The sequence below is a fragment of the Callithrix jacchus genome, chromosome 13, assembly GCF_049354715.1.
Source record: "Callithrix jacchus isolate 240 chromosome 13, calJac240_pri, whole genome shotgun sequence".
Classification (NCBI taxonomy): domain Eukaryota; kingdom Metazoa; phylum Chordata; class Mammalia; order Primates; family Cebidae; genus Callithrix; species Callithrix jacchus.
This window is the reverse complement of record NC_133514.1, coordinates 25,507,142-25,524,753: the sequence shown is the minus strand read 5'-3', so window position 1 is coordinate 25,524,753 and position 17,612 is coordinate 25,507,142. Positions and strand designations below refer to the sequence as shown.

General features: G+C 35.3%; 1 protein-coding gene across 1 annotated transcript in view; it reads right to left on the bottom strand.

Moving 5' to 3' along the window:
- Nucleotides 1-910: 910 nt before the first annotated feature.
- The window catches only part of MSR1 (macrophage scavenger receptor 1), a 92,671-nt gene continuing 75,969 nt past the window's right edge, over nt 911-17,612 (bottom strand). Inside the window, exons 9-10 of the mRNA XM_017963740.4 lie at nt 15,142-15,330; nt 911-3,463 (exon numbers count right to left, since the gene is read on the bottom strand). Of these exons, the coding sequence (XP_017819229.1) occupies nt 3,330-3,463; nt 15,142-15,330 (323 nt within the window). The 3' untranslated portion in view covers nt 911-3,329. The remainder of the gene's footprint in view (nt 3,464-15,141; nt 15,331-17,612) is intronic.

Genomic DNA, 17,612 nt, shown 5'->3' with positions numbered 1-17,612 from the left:
CTTCCCACTCCACCATTCAGTTAATACTGTTTTTTGTTTTTGTTTGTTTAAGTAAATTACTCAACAATAACATATACCTAAAATAAGTTCTTGTTGCGATATTAACATTTGAAACACATAAATTCTACAAAAGGTTTTAATATAAAATAGCTGATAAATATCAAAAAGGAATGCATATTTCACTATGTTATGTGAGCAGATTGGTGTGGTTAAAGAAAAAAATTTAAAAATCTCTTACCTAACATTTACTAAAGAAAAAATGCAAAGAAAATGCATAGTTGAAAAAAAAGGTGATATTATTGTTACTCGTGTGATTAAAAGCCAAAGCCATATCTAGTGCCAAACAAATATTCCTAAAATTTCTACATACTGCCTCAATGAATTTGAAAAAGTCAACATAATCACCTCTTAATTGTGCTTTTCTAAGGGAACATTGGTAATTGTCTACCTGACAGACATTGACTTTTTCCTCCTCTCTGCCAGAATCTTGATTTTATTTAGTTAATATGGGATCCTGAGCTTCGCCAGCCTTGAGGTTCTCCAACTCTGGCAGTAAATATGCTTATTATTGTAACCCAGTGGTGGTAAATTTCTATCTCTTCACTGTGATTGCTTTGGGCATACACATCACTGCCATCCTAATCAAACAAATTACTGAGGCTACAAATATTTCATTTTACCCTAATAGCAAATATTATTATAGTCAACTCTTAAACAATATTGGTTTGAACTGTACACTGTTCTACTTATATATGGATCCTCCATTTCTGCAACCTCTGAGACAGCAAATCCAACTCTTCCTCTTTCTCCTCCTCAGCCTACTCAATATGAAAACAACAATGAAGGATGAAGAACTTTATGATGATTCATTTTCACTTGATAATAGCAAATATATTTCTCTTCCTCATGATTTTTAAAAAATATTTTCTTTTCTCCAGTTTTATTGTAAAAATACAGGATATCATGCATATAAAATGTGTTAATTGACTACATTCTTAGTAATATAAAATGCATTAATTGACTGTTCTTGGTAAGGATTCTGGACACCACTGGGCTATTTGTGGCTAAGTTTTGGGAGAGTCCAAAGATATACGTGGATTTTTCACTGTGCAGGGGGTCAATGCTCCCAACCTCTGTGTTGTTCAAGGGTCAACTGTACATGATTTTTAATAGTCACAGGCTTTAATGTAATACTTTACTTGAGTACAAACAACTATGGTCCATACATTTTGAAAAAGATAGCAAGCTTTGATTTGAAACTACTTATTCAGGTAACTTAGATGGAATATGTTTGGCTCTTAGACATCAAAGGTTATTCTGCATTTCAACACCCCTTTGCTCTTTTTCTTCTTCTTTTATTTAAATATACATTTTGAACTTAATGTGATGCTAGATGGTTCAACAAGTAGGATACATTCATTCTGGTCAGCTGATCTCTTTTTCCAAAAAAACCAAATTGCAAATTTCTGGTTTTTATTTGTTTGTTTGTTTGTTTTAATGGAGCTAATGCATTTCAACATTCCAAAGTAAATTAAATCCTCTGTATCTATTGGTGCTATTAAGTTCTTTCCTAGACTGTACTGAACTTAGTAGATTCTCTCAAATACAAAAAAGATTTTTAGATTACTTATTAAAGATATAACAATATGTAAGTGAGAAATCAACATACATATATCATAGAGCAATATAATATTAGCAACCCATAGACACTGAGCTCAGGCATCCCAAGCAGGCTGATGATGCAAATGATTCTTTCAAATCATTGGATTTACCTTTGGAAGAAAATTCCTAGATAGTGGAATTGAGCACAAAGAATTAATAACTAGCGAGTAGAGCCAGGGTTTGAGACAGAAAGTATACATTCAGAATTAATTCCCTTAACCACAAAATTATACTGCCAGAGAAAAGCAGCAATATTCAACCAGTAAAAGGTTGTTACATGATAAAAGTGCATTTTCAGTAGGCTGTTTACAATAATTCTAATTCCAAGGTAAGGTTTTTGCTTTTTCCAGTTGGAGGGTTATGAATCTACTACTTGGTTACTATGTGTGGTGAGACCTTAGGATATGAAAAGTTGCCTAAGCTTATGCTTTCATTTGCTGCTATTAAAGAAAGTAGAGTAATTCCATAATAGTACTATTTTACAATTACATTTTTCCGTGAATTGGTCATAGGAAACTTGAGAATTATGTTCTTTTCAGGGCTGAGGTGGAATTCATCTGGGCTTTATTATCAACTGCTGGTCTTCCTGCAGCAGTCACTTTCAGGGTAGAATTAATTACTGGGTTTCAGCGCAGCTTTTCACATTCTAGACTATGGTCCTGGGGATGGGTTGACTATTAACAAAATGTTGCTAAGCTACTTTTTGGGGCATTGTCCCTTTAAGGCTAAAGATCCTCTCCCCCTCTCTCTCTCTCTCTCTCTCTCTCTGGTTGTAAATGTTGACTCACTTCATAAAAGACTCCAAAGAGTTGAAACTTCTCTTCCTTCCACACTCAAGATGTTTGCATTCTGTTTGTTAAAATGGAGTAATTAGATTTAAATTTTAAACACCATATCCTAGAATTGTAACAAGCTAATTATTCAACTTAATTTAAAACGCCTAACAAACTAAACTTCCCATTAACAAATGGCATATTTGATCCACCAATTATCTGGACAAATATAATGACAGTCAGTGTTCTCATATATGCTGCTTTCAATTTACTCCATGATTCCATTAAACAGTTGTAAGTTCGTGACAAGAAAAATAAACTCCCTGGCCCATCCTGGCCAAGACATATCATGAACATTGATGTCTAATACACATGTTACTGCACATTGAGAGATCTTAATGGTTGGATAACATTCTTCCTTTAAAATAATATGTATGGATTGCAGATTTTGTAATCTAGGCACAAAAGATATCTTCTCAACCCTTTCATTATTCAGAAAGTAATTAAAATCAGCTAAATACATTGCAAAGACAAGTAGAGCAAAAAACTATAATCTCCTGGTGAAGATGCTACAAATTGGAGCCAATTATTGGTATGCATTTCTGTTACCCTTGGCCTTTGTAATCTGGAAGCCTTAAATATCAATATGTTCAATTCAATATATAAGTCATTATATTAGAAAATTCCATTAAAATACCTACAGAAGCTAAAATGGTTTAAATATAGCCATATAGTAAGTATGAAGGTGTTCAATATGTTTATCCTGTAAATAAAAAAATACTATTTGGGCAATATTCTTAATATCTTAAATATTCATTAAATGGATTTTATAGAAGCAAGGTAATAAAATCATTTTTGAGCAGCGATTTCATAGATGTGAATGAAAATGATGTTTTATAAAGTGCAAGTGACTCCAGCATCTTCAGAATGTGAACAGACTCTTGTGCCCCATTGTTGAATTTTACATTCTTCAATAGATGATTCTCTCCCAAAACAAAACACTTCATTCAGCCATATTGGACCAGTACCTGCAATAATGAGGCGTGACTGTATTAGTAAGCATAGTTCAGTGTTTCTGTTGGTGTGGGACAAAGCCAATAATTCCTTCGCTAATTAAGCACAAAAGTGTTGATTATTTTCTATATGCAAGTTCTGTGCTCTCTAGTAGGAATCAAAAATTAATCCTCCTCTGAACTCTTTATACTCTGTTCATATGTAAACAACCAAAATCCAAAGTAATAAGAGCTATAACAAAGATACCTACACAGTTCTGTGAAAATACAGATTAAGAATGGTTCTAAGGATTTAACAAATTAGTTTTATTATTAATCTAAAAATAAAGAAGAAAGTTTCAGCCTTAATAATCATAAGTATATGTAATAACCTGATGATCCAAATGTATCTGTATGTCAAAGGGTCTAGGGGTATAGTTGCACATAAGATAAACCAGAAAAAGGAGAACTCGATAGTAGCATTTTCTCCTATTCTTATCTTCTCTCGTATTTCAATTTATGTGTGCCTGGTTTATCAAATACATTATCTATTTTTAATTAAACTAACACTAATCTAATCAGCAAAGGGCCTGCAAATCATCCTGTAAGAAAACCATGGATTAAGAATGTTACTAATTGCAAGCACAAGCAAACAGCAAGAAAATGACAGAGCAAAGGTTTTCCTGAGCTGATCCATTATAAGAGTGTTAATAGTAAGTCAGAGAGCCCAGGTATTTTTTGATATGTTTATAACAATATTGAGCGTCCTTGAGTTGAAATTTTAAGGCAGAAGAAGGAAAAGAATAAAGGAATATAATCTCAAAATCAGAAACCTTGCTAGGGACACTTTTGAGTTTCTGAATTAATCTTACTAGGCATGGCATGTTCCCTTTTGTGTGTGTGATAGCATGTATGAGTATGTTTGTATGTGTTTCCGTGTTTGTATATCTGTGTTTTCTTTTATGTATATAATATCTATAAAAGCTTTTTGAAAGTCTCAAAGGGCTACTTAAAAATTCAGGCAAATAAAAACAATTGCACAAATAGTAAGACTATTCCCATGTTAATATAGGAGGAAGCCAAACTACTGAGACATTTATAAGGTATATCTATTATATTTATTGTCATTTATAAATTGTATAAATAAACAGAAGTCCAACTTTTGGTGACAGCCATGGCTCTGTCATAGTTTGGAGATTGCGAGAATGGCTTCAGGAATTCTGAACCCAGGCTACTGTGATACTTTTGCATTATGTAAGTCTAGTCAGTGAATTTAGATTTCAGTAGTGCAGAATTTGTACAATCCAGGAAAAGAAAACAGAGTGGGAATTCTCCCAATGTCTACAGCACCAGTAAGGCAATCCCAACAGGGGCAGCAAAGGAAAGGAACTATTTAGTTGATTAATGTGCTGACATGTAAGCACATGTTTTAAGAAACTGCAGTAAGGGAATTCATGAATGTTAGAATACCAAGGTTGTGATCATAATAATGAAAATTTAAGTCCACTCTTTTAAGAATTTACTATGTAGCAGGAAGCACTTACACTTTTTAAAAATTTTTATTTATTTATTTTTATTGCATTTTAGGTTTTGGGGTACGTGTGCAGAACATGCAAGATAGTTGCATAGGTACACACATGGCAGTGTGATTTGCTGCCTTCCTCCCCTTCACCCACATTTGGCATTTCTCCCCAGGCTATCCCTCCCCAGCTCCCCCCCTCGCTGTCCCTCCCCTCTTCCCCCCAATAGACACTTTTGATATATTATTCCATGAAATCCTCAAATAACTTTCAAAAATTCAGTGCCATTTTTGTATCATTTTACTAGTTAGGTAACTGAAAATCAGAGCGAATAAGGAACTGTGCTTAAGGTCACCCAGCATTCCCACTCTGTGTGGACCCTGAGCCAGTGCCTTTAATCAATGACTTACTGCAACTTCTTTCATTATTAGACTTAGTTATTTAGCACATCTGCTTTGAGTGCCTACATGAGTGAACAAGACCAAACCCCATGTTCTCGTGGACTGATTTTCTAGGGAGTGCTTATGTTCTAGGTAGATGAAGCAACTGAGGTCACATAGGCAATCAAGGCAGACAAATACCTGCATCTAGGGCCTCTGATTCTTATTTTATTTTTCTTCTGAGGACATAAGGATATGATAAATGTAGTGTCCATTTTGGTATGTCTCTCTTTTGGAATATGAAAAAGATTCAGACATAGTGAATATTTTTTAAGTGCTTGTGTTTAAGGTAATATTCTAGGTCTTTGAACATACATTTCTAAATTTTCTTTTAATAATAACCTTGTTACACAATGGCAATTATCTCCATTTCATAGATACATAAATTGAAATTCAAAAAGGGTGTATGACCTTCTCAAATTACAAAGAATAGATCCAAGCAACAGAACATGATGAAACTTAAAGCTTAGTGATATTCATTAAATAGGGAATCCTTTACCCATTGCTTGTTTTTGTCAGGTTTGTCAAAGATCAGGTGGTTGTAAATGTGTGGCATTACTTATGAGGACTGTGTTCTGTTCCATTGGTCTATACCTCTGTTTTGTTACCAGTACCATGCTGTTTTCATTACTGTAGCCTTGTAGTATAGTTTGAAGTCAAGCAGCATGATGCCTCCAGCTTTTTTTTTTTTTTTTTGCTTAGGATTTTCTTGGCTATGCAAGCTCTTTTTTAGTTCCATGTGAAATTTAAGGTTTTCTTTTCTTTTTTTTTCCAATTCTGTTTAGAAAGCCATTGATAGCTTGATGGGGATAGCATTGAATCTATAAAATACTTTGGGCAATATGGCCATTTTCATATTAATTCTTCCTAACCATGAGCATGGAAAGTTTTCCCATCTGTTTGTGTCCTCTCTTATTTCCTTGAGCAGTGATTTGTAGTTCTTCTTGAAGAGGTCTTTCACATCTCTTGTTAGTTGTATTCCTAGGCATTTTATTACCTTTGTAGCAACTGTGAATGGGAGTTCATTCATGATTTGGTGAAAACTGGCTCGCCATATGAAGAGAGCTGAAACTGGATCTCTTCCTTACACCTTATACAAAAATTAACTCCAGATGGATTAAAGGTTTAAACATAAGACTTAACACCATAAAAATCCTAGAAGAAAACCTAGGCAATACCATTCAGGACACAGGCGTGGGCCAGGACTTCATGACTAAAATACTAAAAGCAATGACATCAAAAGCCAAAATTGACAAATGGGATCTAATTAAACCAAAAAGCTACTGTACAGCAAAAGAAACAATCATCAGAGTGAACAGGCAACCAACAGAATGAGAAAAAATTTTTGCAATCTGCCCATTTGACAAAAGGCTAATATCAAGAATCTACAATGAACCTAAACAAATTTACAAGAAAAAACAAACAATCCCATCAAAAAGTAGTCAAAAGATATGAACAGACACTTCTCAAAAGAAGACATGTATGCAGCCAACAAACATATAAAAAAAAGCTCATCATCACTGGTCATTAGAGAAATGCAAATCAAAACCACATTGAGATACCATCTCCTTCCAGTTAGAATGGCAAACATTAAAAAATCAGGAGACCACAGATGCTGGAGAGGATATGGAGCAACAGAAATGCTTTTACACTACTGGAGGGTGTGTAAATTAGGTCAACCACTGTGGAAGTCAGTGTGGCACTTCCTCAAGGATCTAGAATTAGAAATACCATTTAACCCAGCAATCCCATTACTAGGTATAGACCCAAAGGATTGTAAATCATTCTGTTACTAAGACACATGCACACGTATGTTTATTGTGGCACTGTTCACAATAGCAAAGACTTGGAACCAACCCAAATACCCATCAATGATAGACTGGATAAAGAAAATGTGGCACATACACACCACAGAATACTATGCAGCCATAAAAAAGGATGAGTTCATGGGCTTTGCAGGAACATGGATAAAGCTGGAAACCATCATTCTCAGCAAACTGACACAAGAACAGAAAACCAAAAAAATCGATGTTGAACAATGAGAACACATGGATACAGGGAGGGAAACATCACACACTGGGGCCTGTCAGTGGGTGGGGAGTTCGGGGAGAGATAGCAGTGGGTAGCAGATAGGGAAGGGATACCATTAGGAGAAATACCTAATGTAGATGACGGAGTGATAGATGCAGCAAACCACCATGGCACATGTATACCTATGTAACAAACCTGCATGTTCTGCACATGTACCCCAGAATTTAAGTATAATATAATAATAAAAAGCTTAGTAATGTTCCTTGGCTACACAGATGTCTAAATAGAATTATATAAATTCCAAAAGATTTATATAATTCCAAAAAATTATATAAATTTCCAAAGATATGTTGTTTTATTTTTACATTAATATATTCAAGACTATTGAGCCAGGGGAGAAATACATTTAATACATATTTTCTATCTCAATCCAAATTGTTCTCTGCATTAAAAAATTAATGTAAAGACAGCATAAAATTCATAAAATTGTATCCTCATGTAAACCTATGAGATAGAACAACAAATTTGTTTTTATTTCTTTAGATAATAAATATTACTCAAGGATTTTCATTGTTGGGGCTGTCACTGTAATAATTTTTTTGTGTGCCTCTGAACTATTTTTCTTTCAATGCCAAGATATACAAAATTGATGTGTGTTTCTTAGATATGTTAGTCTCTAATTCTCTTCCTCTCTCTTCACATCTTTCCACCTATATACCTAGCCATATATACATCTATGATTTCCTTTATAATTTGAGGGTTGTTGGGATTTATTTCAATTTTTTATTTCCTTGAGACAGAGTCTTGCTCTGTCACTCAGGCTGGAGTGCAATAGTGTGATTTCGGCTCACTGCAACATCTGCCTCCGAGGTTCAAGCAAACCTCCCACTTCAGCCTCCTAAGTAGCTGGGATTACATGTGTGCACACGTAAAGCTAATTTTTATATTTTTAGTAGAGACAGGGTTTTACCAGATTGGCAAGGCTGGTCTCAAAACTCCTAATCTGAAGTGATCTTCCCACTTTTGCCTCCCAAAGTGCTCGGATTACAGGCATGAGCCACCACGCCCGGCCTGATTTTGTGTTTCTAACAGCAGGCAACAATAAAGACATGGCTTCTGCAGTTTTCCGATCTTGGTTTATGATGCTTCAGAGCATACCTCACAGATGATACTATTTCCTCTTAACCTCTTAATAAAAAATGAAAGGTACTGATATTTCTTCAGGGGATTTGAGTATCTTTAATCTTACCAGCATTTCCATGAAAAATCAAAGGTAATTGGTTTCATATGCCACCCGGATATATTGTAAAATGATGAGATGTGAGATCAGCTGCTGAATAGATCAATGAGAAAGTAAACACCATGAATGGTTAAAAGTGTCTGAACATGTATTTTCATTATATCTAGTCATGGCTAAGTGACATACATTTGTATCACTTTTAAGCCTAGTTGGGAAGTGTTTTGTGAACAGTGTCTCCTTTGAGAAAAACATTGTGAATTAAAATTGAAAACTCCATGGGAATCAAAATAGGGAAGAATGCATCAATATAGCCTATAGTTTGGATTCTAGTTTTGTGATTATAGAGAAACCACTTCTTCTTCCTCAATTTTATGATATGCAGAATAAAGGGGTAAGGCTAAGATAGCCTGAAGAGTTTGTCTACCTTTAACATTTCATGATTCTAAGATTCTGAAGAAGCAAGCTCTTTAGAAATCTGGTTCTAAGTATTAAGGATTTGGGGGGATATTCCATCTGGTGGAAAAAGCATAGTAGGAGAACCAGGTCAAGGCATGCATCTTGACCCTCCTAACCCCAACCCCTGCCACAGACCACCATAGTGACTACATAAATTTGTACAAGTTTGGTGACCTCTGCTAGGCCTACCTATTTTCTCTATGAAGAAAATGTTATTTTTCTATGATTACTCAGTTCTATGGGCCAGCCCTACCCTACTTTCCATAATATTTAACATTCAAACATTTCCATGTGCAAGAAGCAGCATATAAGAATTTGAGTTGTTAACCTTTGATGTATTTTATTTATCTTTGACATTGTTTTTACTTCCATTCACTAAAGGATAGTTCAGAGGTGTAGAGTTGCATTTTTTGATTGCCTTCTGTTTACCCTTATGGTTTTTGGGTTTAAAAAAAATTACATGGAAAATTGATTCTGGTATGTAAAAGTGGTAATAAAAAAGCCAAGAAAACTCAGCTAAGAATGACCTTTAAATGGCATTTATGTTTGGATATTACTTTTGTTCCTGTTTTCAGGTTTGGAGTTTCAGCACCCTAAACTCAGGAGAAGATGTGATAGTTGCTCCAGGTCTTACTTCCCTCACCAGCATCCATACAGGCTCAGATACACCTGGACCAAATTCTCAGAGGGACCACTGCTGTCTGGTAAAGCTCATCCAAGTTTCCTGCAGGGAAACCACAGGCACAAGGGCTTCGAAAGCCTGGATAAGGGGCAAAAAGTGACTGACTCTCCTTTCCCTTCCCTATGCATTGATGAGAAGTAGATGCCCCTCAGAGCTTCCTTAATTAAACTTGTTTTGACATTTCAGAAAGAAGGTGCATCCAAATGAGAGAACCTATCTCAAGGAGCATGCTTGGAACTTTATTCCTATAAGTCATTTTACTTGCAGTTGCAAAACTAATTGTTCTTAAAACTAACAAGAATTCTATCTTCTAATCCAGGTTTGCCATTTAAAATCAGAAAAAATATGGGGAGACTGTCTACAAATTATATTCTTTCTATTATAGGGGATTATATAAAGAGAATACATTTAAATTCTTTTCCTTTTTGCTTTAACTTTGGTGATGATGTACAGTATGGTATAAACCTGATTCTTCTCACTTTCCTAAGAAAATGACAAATAATTAAAACATTAAGCATGTTTCTCTTTCACTTCTCTACTCATCCGCTTGTATTTCTAAGTTTCCCTTCTTGTCTCTGCTCTGCATTCAGAACTGCCTTTTCTTTTCCTACTGAGTGAAACTGCAAATTTAAGGTGGAGAAGTGAAAAAATCAGGAATATTTTAAACAGCTTTACATAAAAAGCTCATTTGCCATGTCTAACCCTCCATCAGTTAACCATGTAAGCCTGTTTCTTAAAATACAACGTCTAGTGAAGCAGATCATAAAACTTACTTTTCCAATTATTTTCTTCAGAACAAACAATGGCAGTTCTATTTTATTTTTCTCCTAGCTCATTTTACTTTATTATTTTAAAATTCTCTAATTATTCTTCAGTTGTTTGGTACTGAACTCTAGGCAGGGAGTGGAAACAAGAGCTAAGTCAAACCAGGTATAGTGGCTCACACCTGTAATTCCAGTACTTTCGGAGGCTGATGCAGGAGGATGGCTTGAGTTTAGGAGTTTTAGATGAGCCTGAGCAACATAGCAAGACCCTGTCTCTATAAGAAATTAAAATTTTAAAAAATTAGCCAGGTATGTGGTACATGCTTGTGGTCCCAGCAACTCTGGAGGCTAAGGCGGGAGGATCACTCGAGCATAGGAGGTTGAGGCTTCATTGAGCTGTGACTGTAACACTACACTACAACCTATGTGCACTACAGCCTGTCTATAAAAACAAACAAACAAACAAACAAAATCTAAGTCAGTACTGAGGAAGGAGATTACCTTGGAATACACAATCTAATAGTGATCTGACTCTTTCAAACAGAATAGCAAATAAACGTGTGATTGTACAGTCTGTATTGCTGCTAGCAGTGATCTCCTTCAGTACTGAGAAACATTGCGAGTCGGATTTTGTAGTGGATGCTTTCCGTATGCTAGTTAACTTAAGCTTCGAAATAAATCTGCCAGGTTGGTATTATGTTCATTTTATTGGAAAGGCAACTGAAACTCTGAACCACAATAACTACAGTTAGTTTAAAGTTGCAGTTTTTTTTAAAGAAAACTCCTTATCTTTCTAATTTGCTTCACTAGGTGCTGAAAAATGTAAAAAGAAACCAAAATCCCGACATAATTTATTGTTTGATTATAATAAAACTCTGGGACAATGTACAACATCACCAACTACTATAAACAAACAGCCTTCTGAAAATTGAGACAAGTTATGTCAAGAAAACTTGAGAGACTTATTTCCACATAGCCAAGTAAATAATTTCACATGAGACTAAACTCTGTCATTTTATATCTTATTTAAATAAAAAAAATTTTTCTTCTTAGTATCTCAGTATACTTATTGTCATCCTTTCTTAAGAGTTTTTTAGACCAGAAATCCCTAGCTCATAGAGATAGAAGCAGGAATGAATAAAAGCTTTGAGGAAAATAGTATTTTACTCATGAGACTAGGCCTTAAAGTTAATGTAATTTTAAGACAATAGTCTCCAACAACGTGTTTCTCACCTGTTTGTAACTCCAGTGGAAAAATACCTTTGAAGTCCAAGGCAAAGCTCATGCTCAGAGAAGAAATAAAGCTAGAGATGAAGTCTTGTTCACTTTCATACCACAATTAAACTGTATTTTGCCAGCACTTTTTAGTTTTCCTTGAATTAAAGTACATATATGACTACTGTTGCTCTCAATTTAATTTTCTCTTTGTAATAGATGACAAAGGCTCACCTCAACCACGATACTACTTGGCTAGTTTTTCAAAGCAGGGGTCCCTGGTCCACAGACCATGGACCAGTAGTGGTCCATGACCTGTTAGAAACAGGGCTGCATGGCAGGAAGGGAGCAGCAGGCAAGCGAGAAAGCTTCATCTGTATTTACAGCCACTCCCTATCACTCACATTGCAGCCTGAGTTCTGCCCCTGTCAGATCAGCGGCAGCAGTAGATTCTCATAGGAACACAAACCATATTGTGAACTGCACATGGGAGGAATCTAGGTTGCACTCTCCTTATGAGAATCTAATGTCTGATGATCTGATGTGGACCTGTGGCCGGGATACTAGAGCTGGGGAGTGGCTGCAAATAAAGATTAACATTAGCAGAGAGGTTTGATGGCACAGAGGCAATAATAAACCAATTGCTTGCAGACTCATATCAAAACTCTATCAGTGAGTGACAAGTGACAAGCTACATCTGGTGGCAGGCTTTATAGTAGCAAGTGAGTTGATAGACTTCAATTACACAGCTGCATTTGGTGGCCTTAAGAGTATGTTTAAGACAACTTCAAATATCCATGCGTTCTGGATTAAAGTCAAGGATGAATATCCTGAAATTGCAACAAAAGCACTGAAAAGCCTGCTCCCATTTCCTAAATCCTGTCTTTGAAAAGCGGGGTTTTCTGCAGTGACAGCAGCCAAAGGAGGTTATGGAATAGCCTGGACATAACGACACACTTTGGGTGTCATCGTTTCCCATCAACCCCAGATGGGACCGTCTAGTTGCAGGAAAGCAAGCTCAGAGCTCCCACTGATTCTACATAGTGAGTGGTATAATCTACCTCATATTGAGTTGTATAATTATTTCATTATATAGTATAGTGTAATAAAAATAGAAATAATGGCATAGTAAATGTAATGTGTTTGAGTCATTCCCAAACCTTCCCCCATCCCTGGTCCATGGAAAAATTGTCTTCCATGAAACTGGTCCCTGGTGCCAAAAAGGTTGGGGACCACTGTCAAAGAAACAATGCTAAATGCAGTCATCAAATCTCTGCATAATGTAAGCATCAAAATAATTCATCCAGATTAGAGGTATTTTAGGATATTTTTCTTTTTTTATATTGAGCTTGCCTGTATTGACTATATTATCTAAATAATTGGCAGATTTTATATTTCATTTTGTCAACGGAGGCACATCTTGAGAATCTAAAGCATTCATATGCTTTTATTTCTAAAGCTGAAGAATCTTTTGTCATTTACCAGGTAAGAGCATGGATAAGAATCATATGTCCTCTGTTAAAACTGTGGCTGTCCCTTCATAGATGGTAATCATTAGTTGAAATGTTTTATACAATTATGTATTTAAAGTAAATGGTCTTTCACTCTGTGAATGTGAGTTATCATAGAAATGGATTCTGCCCCCGCAAAACAATGTGGAAACTTGGGGTGGCTGTGGTGGCTCATGGCCATAATCCCAGCACTTTGGGAAGCCAAGGCATATAGATCGCTTGAGTCAAGGAGTTTGAGACCAGCCTGGGCTACATGGTGAAACCCTGTCTCTACCAAAAATACAAAAACTAGCTGAGCATGGTGGTGCATACCTATGGTAACAGCTTCTCAGCAGGCTGAGGTGAAAGAATCACTTGAACCCAGGAGGCACAGGTTGCAGTGAGCTGAGATCACACCACTGCACTCCAGCCTGGGTGACAAAGGGAGACCTGTCTCCAAAAGCAAAAACAAAAACAAAAAAACAATTTGGAAACTCAGATTGGGAGCTCAGTCTTGTGAAATAACTGATGGCATCATTCAATTCTCTAGTGATCAAGAGTCGAGGATTTTTTTTTCTTTTTCCTCTTCTCTAAAAAAAACAAAAAAGAAAAACAAGGAAGCAAAACAAAAGCAAAAATCTAGCTGTTGACCTCAAAAATATTTTACTTCTGGAGATAATTTTACAGGTGCAAGAGTGATTTCAATCCCATACTTTTCAACTTGGATAAAGTTCTAAATAAGGGACAGGAATGGAAAATTTGGAAACTTCAAAGTGCTATTTGAAGCTATTTATATCCTTTGTTTCTTCTATGTAAACCTTTAAGGTGCAAGTTAAAAACTAGGGCCAGGGGCTGAACGTGGATATGGAAGTTCTGCACATTACCACTATTTTCTGACATCTCCTCTCTTCATGAAATCAAATTATCCTTCTGGCCTCTGAAGACTTTAGAACCTGATACCTCTGCTTAAATCCACCTCGTAAACCTAATATAATAATTCTTCTTCTTCTTTTTTTTTTTTTTGAGATGGAGTCTCACTCTGTCAGCCAGGCTGGAGTGTAATAGCGTGATCTTAGCTCACTGCAACCTCTGCCTCCCAGCTTCAAGCAATCTCCCGCCTCACCCTCCCAAGTAGCTGAGGTTACATGCATGTACAACCATGCCTGGCTGATTTTTGTATTTTTAGTAGAGATGGGGTTTTGCCATGTTGGCCAGGTTGGTCTCGAACTCCTGACCTCAAGTGATCCACACACCTTGGACTCCCAAAGTGCCATGATTACATGGATGAGCCACCACGGATGGCCTAATATGAGAATTATTTTAGGTAAAATAGTAAAGGATGTAATTGTGACCTATTATTCATACTATTCAGGTATTTAGCACAGTGCCTGCACATAGTCATTACTCAATAAATCACAGCGTAATAGCGCTTGGTAATATCTTCCAGGCATTTGAGAAGTTCATCTTACCTTTTTCTAGTTTTCTATAAAAATTCTTTTTTCAAGAGACACGGCTTGCTCTGTCACCTACACTGGAGTGCAGCAGTGTGACAATAGCTCATGTAACCTGGAACTGCAGCCCAAGAACCCTCCCACCTCAGCCTCTGTAGTAGCTAGGACTGCAGGTATATGCTATCATGCTTGGCTATTTTTTTAATTTTAATTTTTGGTACAGACAGGGTCTTACTATGTTGTCCATGCTTGTCATGAACACCTTTATTCGAGTGATCTGCCTGCTTCAGCCTCCTAAAGTGCTGGGACTACAGGCATGAGCCACTCTACCCAGTCTAGACTAAGTTCCTGTCCCTACTTCGTTCTGTGTCATTAGAGAATGCCCATATTTCATTTGTAAACAAACAAGATTTTCTTTAACTTACCTTGTCCAAAATGAGCTGCCTTGTACACGGCTTGAACACCCGGGTATCCTAAACTCCTACAGACGACCTGTCCAACTCGCACCTCCCAGCGATCGTCACAAACTGTGCCCCATTGGCCGCTGTGGAATATCTCCACTCTCCCTTCGTGAGGGCCGCTCCCACCAACCAGTCGAACTTTCTTAAATGGAGCTGTAAAAAAAGACAAGCAAGTATTAATTACGTACATACTGTTTTATAACACGGTTTTAAACACACACAAAAAAACATTTTAACACATTTTTCCAGTAAGTTCAGCTATTGGAATAAATATTAAACTTTCTAGCACCACCTATTGGTAAAGAGTTTAACTGCAAATACTGCAGTTTTAAAAGCAGAAGTGCAAAATCCAATCTGTCTTACATGTAATTTATATATACGAGGACACTTCAAAGATTTTGTTCCAATGACTTTCAGTTTTAACAGATACAAGTTTACTAATGCGATATAGATTTCTAATACTATTAAAACATTTATAACTAAATGGTTCATTATTTTCTTGATACACAAATATACAAACTTATGAACATATAATGCAGATACTTTCAATAGGAGGTCGAGGAGCAGATATTTTAGAATATCATAAACACAAAAATAGGTGACCAAACCTCATATCTTTTACCAAGGGAAACAAGGTAACTATAGTAACCACATTCATTTAGAAATAGCAAAGAATTTCCTTGTTGTGGGGTTCCTGAATTTTGTACCAAAGATTTTTGTGGTTTTCTTTCTTAGAAAAAAATATTAATGAGATTTAAAAAATCAGACAATTTTACGTATTTTGAGAAATGACTAAAATAGTAAACTACAAAGAAACTTTTTTATAACTATTAATTTTATTCTGTAATGTCTAATCAAAATGACCAAATGTACAATAAACTTTTGTAAAATCTTGATCATGCTACAGAAAGATTTACATAAATACAAAATTGTTCTTTTTTTTGAAAACATATGTGTGTGTGTGTGTATGTATATATATATATATATATATATATATATATATATACACTTTGACCTAAGCACAGATTAAATAAAATAGTACAACAAATATAAGAGCAGTTCACTTGGAATATCAAAATTCTTTAAGCAGCCTGTATTATTCTGCTAAGTATTTATGTAGAAAATTATTTGGCTAAAGAATATGAAAGGCAGAATGAAACATATTTTTTAAAATTTAGTTAATACCAAATACAAATAATATTTTCTAATCATAAAAGCAAATGAATAAATGCAATTCTATTTAAACATATCTTTTCAAATATCAGTTTAAGAAAAGCATTATAAAGAAAAGCAAGATGTAATTGTCACAACAAAAATATCTCTCTAATGTGAAAACGGAGATTTACAGTGTGGCATTTTGGAGCTCCATTAATTGAAGAAATATTCAGTAACTTTTTTTTCTCCAATTCGGATTTAGTTTATTAGAACAGCAATCTAATAATATTTAAGGTTGTCAGATTGCAGTTCTAACAAATGTTTTTAACTTATGCTTATTACTGTTTTAACAGCAATTTAGTAACATTTAAAAAGATTAGATTACCGACAATTTCCTGTAATGAAACTGAGTGACCTGAGCCATGCAGAAAGATAAAAGGTAGCATGTTAATATATATAATTACAATTATTCTGTTCATTCTTCCAAAATATAATTTGGTGCTAAATACTGAATTGGTGTAATCACATCTGAGTGCATAAGCCCTTCTTCACTTAATAAGCGTAAATAAAAACATTTTTAAAAATGAAAATAGTTTGTTATTACAGTATTTCAACTTTTAATTATTAGTAAAATTCCTGAGTGGCCCAATAATTTCCTGTAATTGCCTAAAGAAAATGAGAAAGAAAAATCTAAGAATTGATTGTGTAAAGTCTTTACACATTAGAGTCCTATTTTATTAACTACTGTGATGTTCAAATGTTTATTTTTATACAAATCAACTATGTCCAAAAATAATATATTTATCATGCATGCTATGAAAAAATAGACATATTCAAATATTTGATTATATAAGCCTACTTGACCTATTGTCCAAACAAGTGTATGTAAGCATTCTCACCGCCTGTTGTTTACCTCTTACTCCTTCCAAAATGTCATGAATCATCCTTGCTTGTCCTGGAGCAGTGGTTCTCAAACGATAATATGTAGTAGAATGACAGATTAACCTCATGCTGAGTTTTTCATTCAGTACATCTTGAGTAGGGCTCAATAATTTGCACTTTTAACAAGCTCCCAACAGCTAATGCTGTTGGTCCAGGAACCACACTTTGAGAACCACTAACCTGGATGACTGCAGTATATATTTAGAAGAGGAGACATATTAGATCAGAAACAGATGGTGCTGCTGATGCAAGCCATTGATCTCATTTATTGTAAAAAGAATGACTGTAAATTTCTAGAAAATTCCCTATGCTCAAGGGGTCTTGGGGTGGGAGTAGGT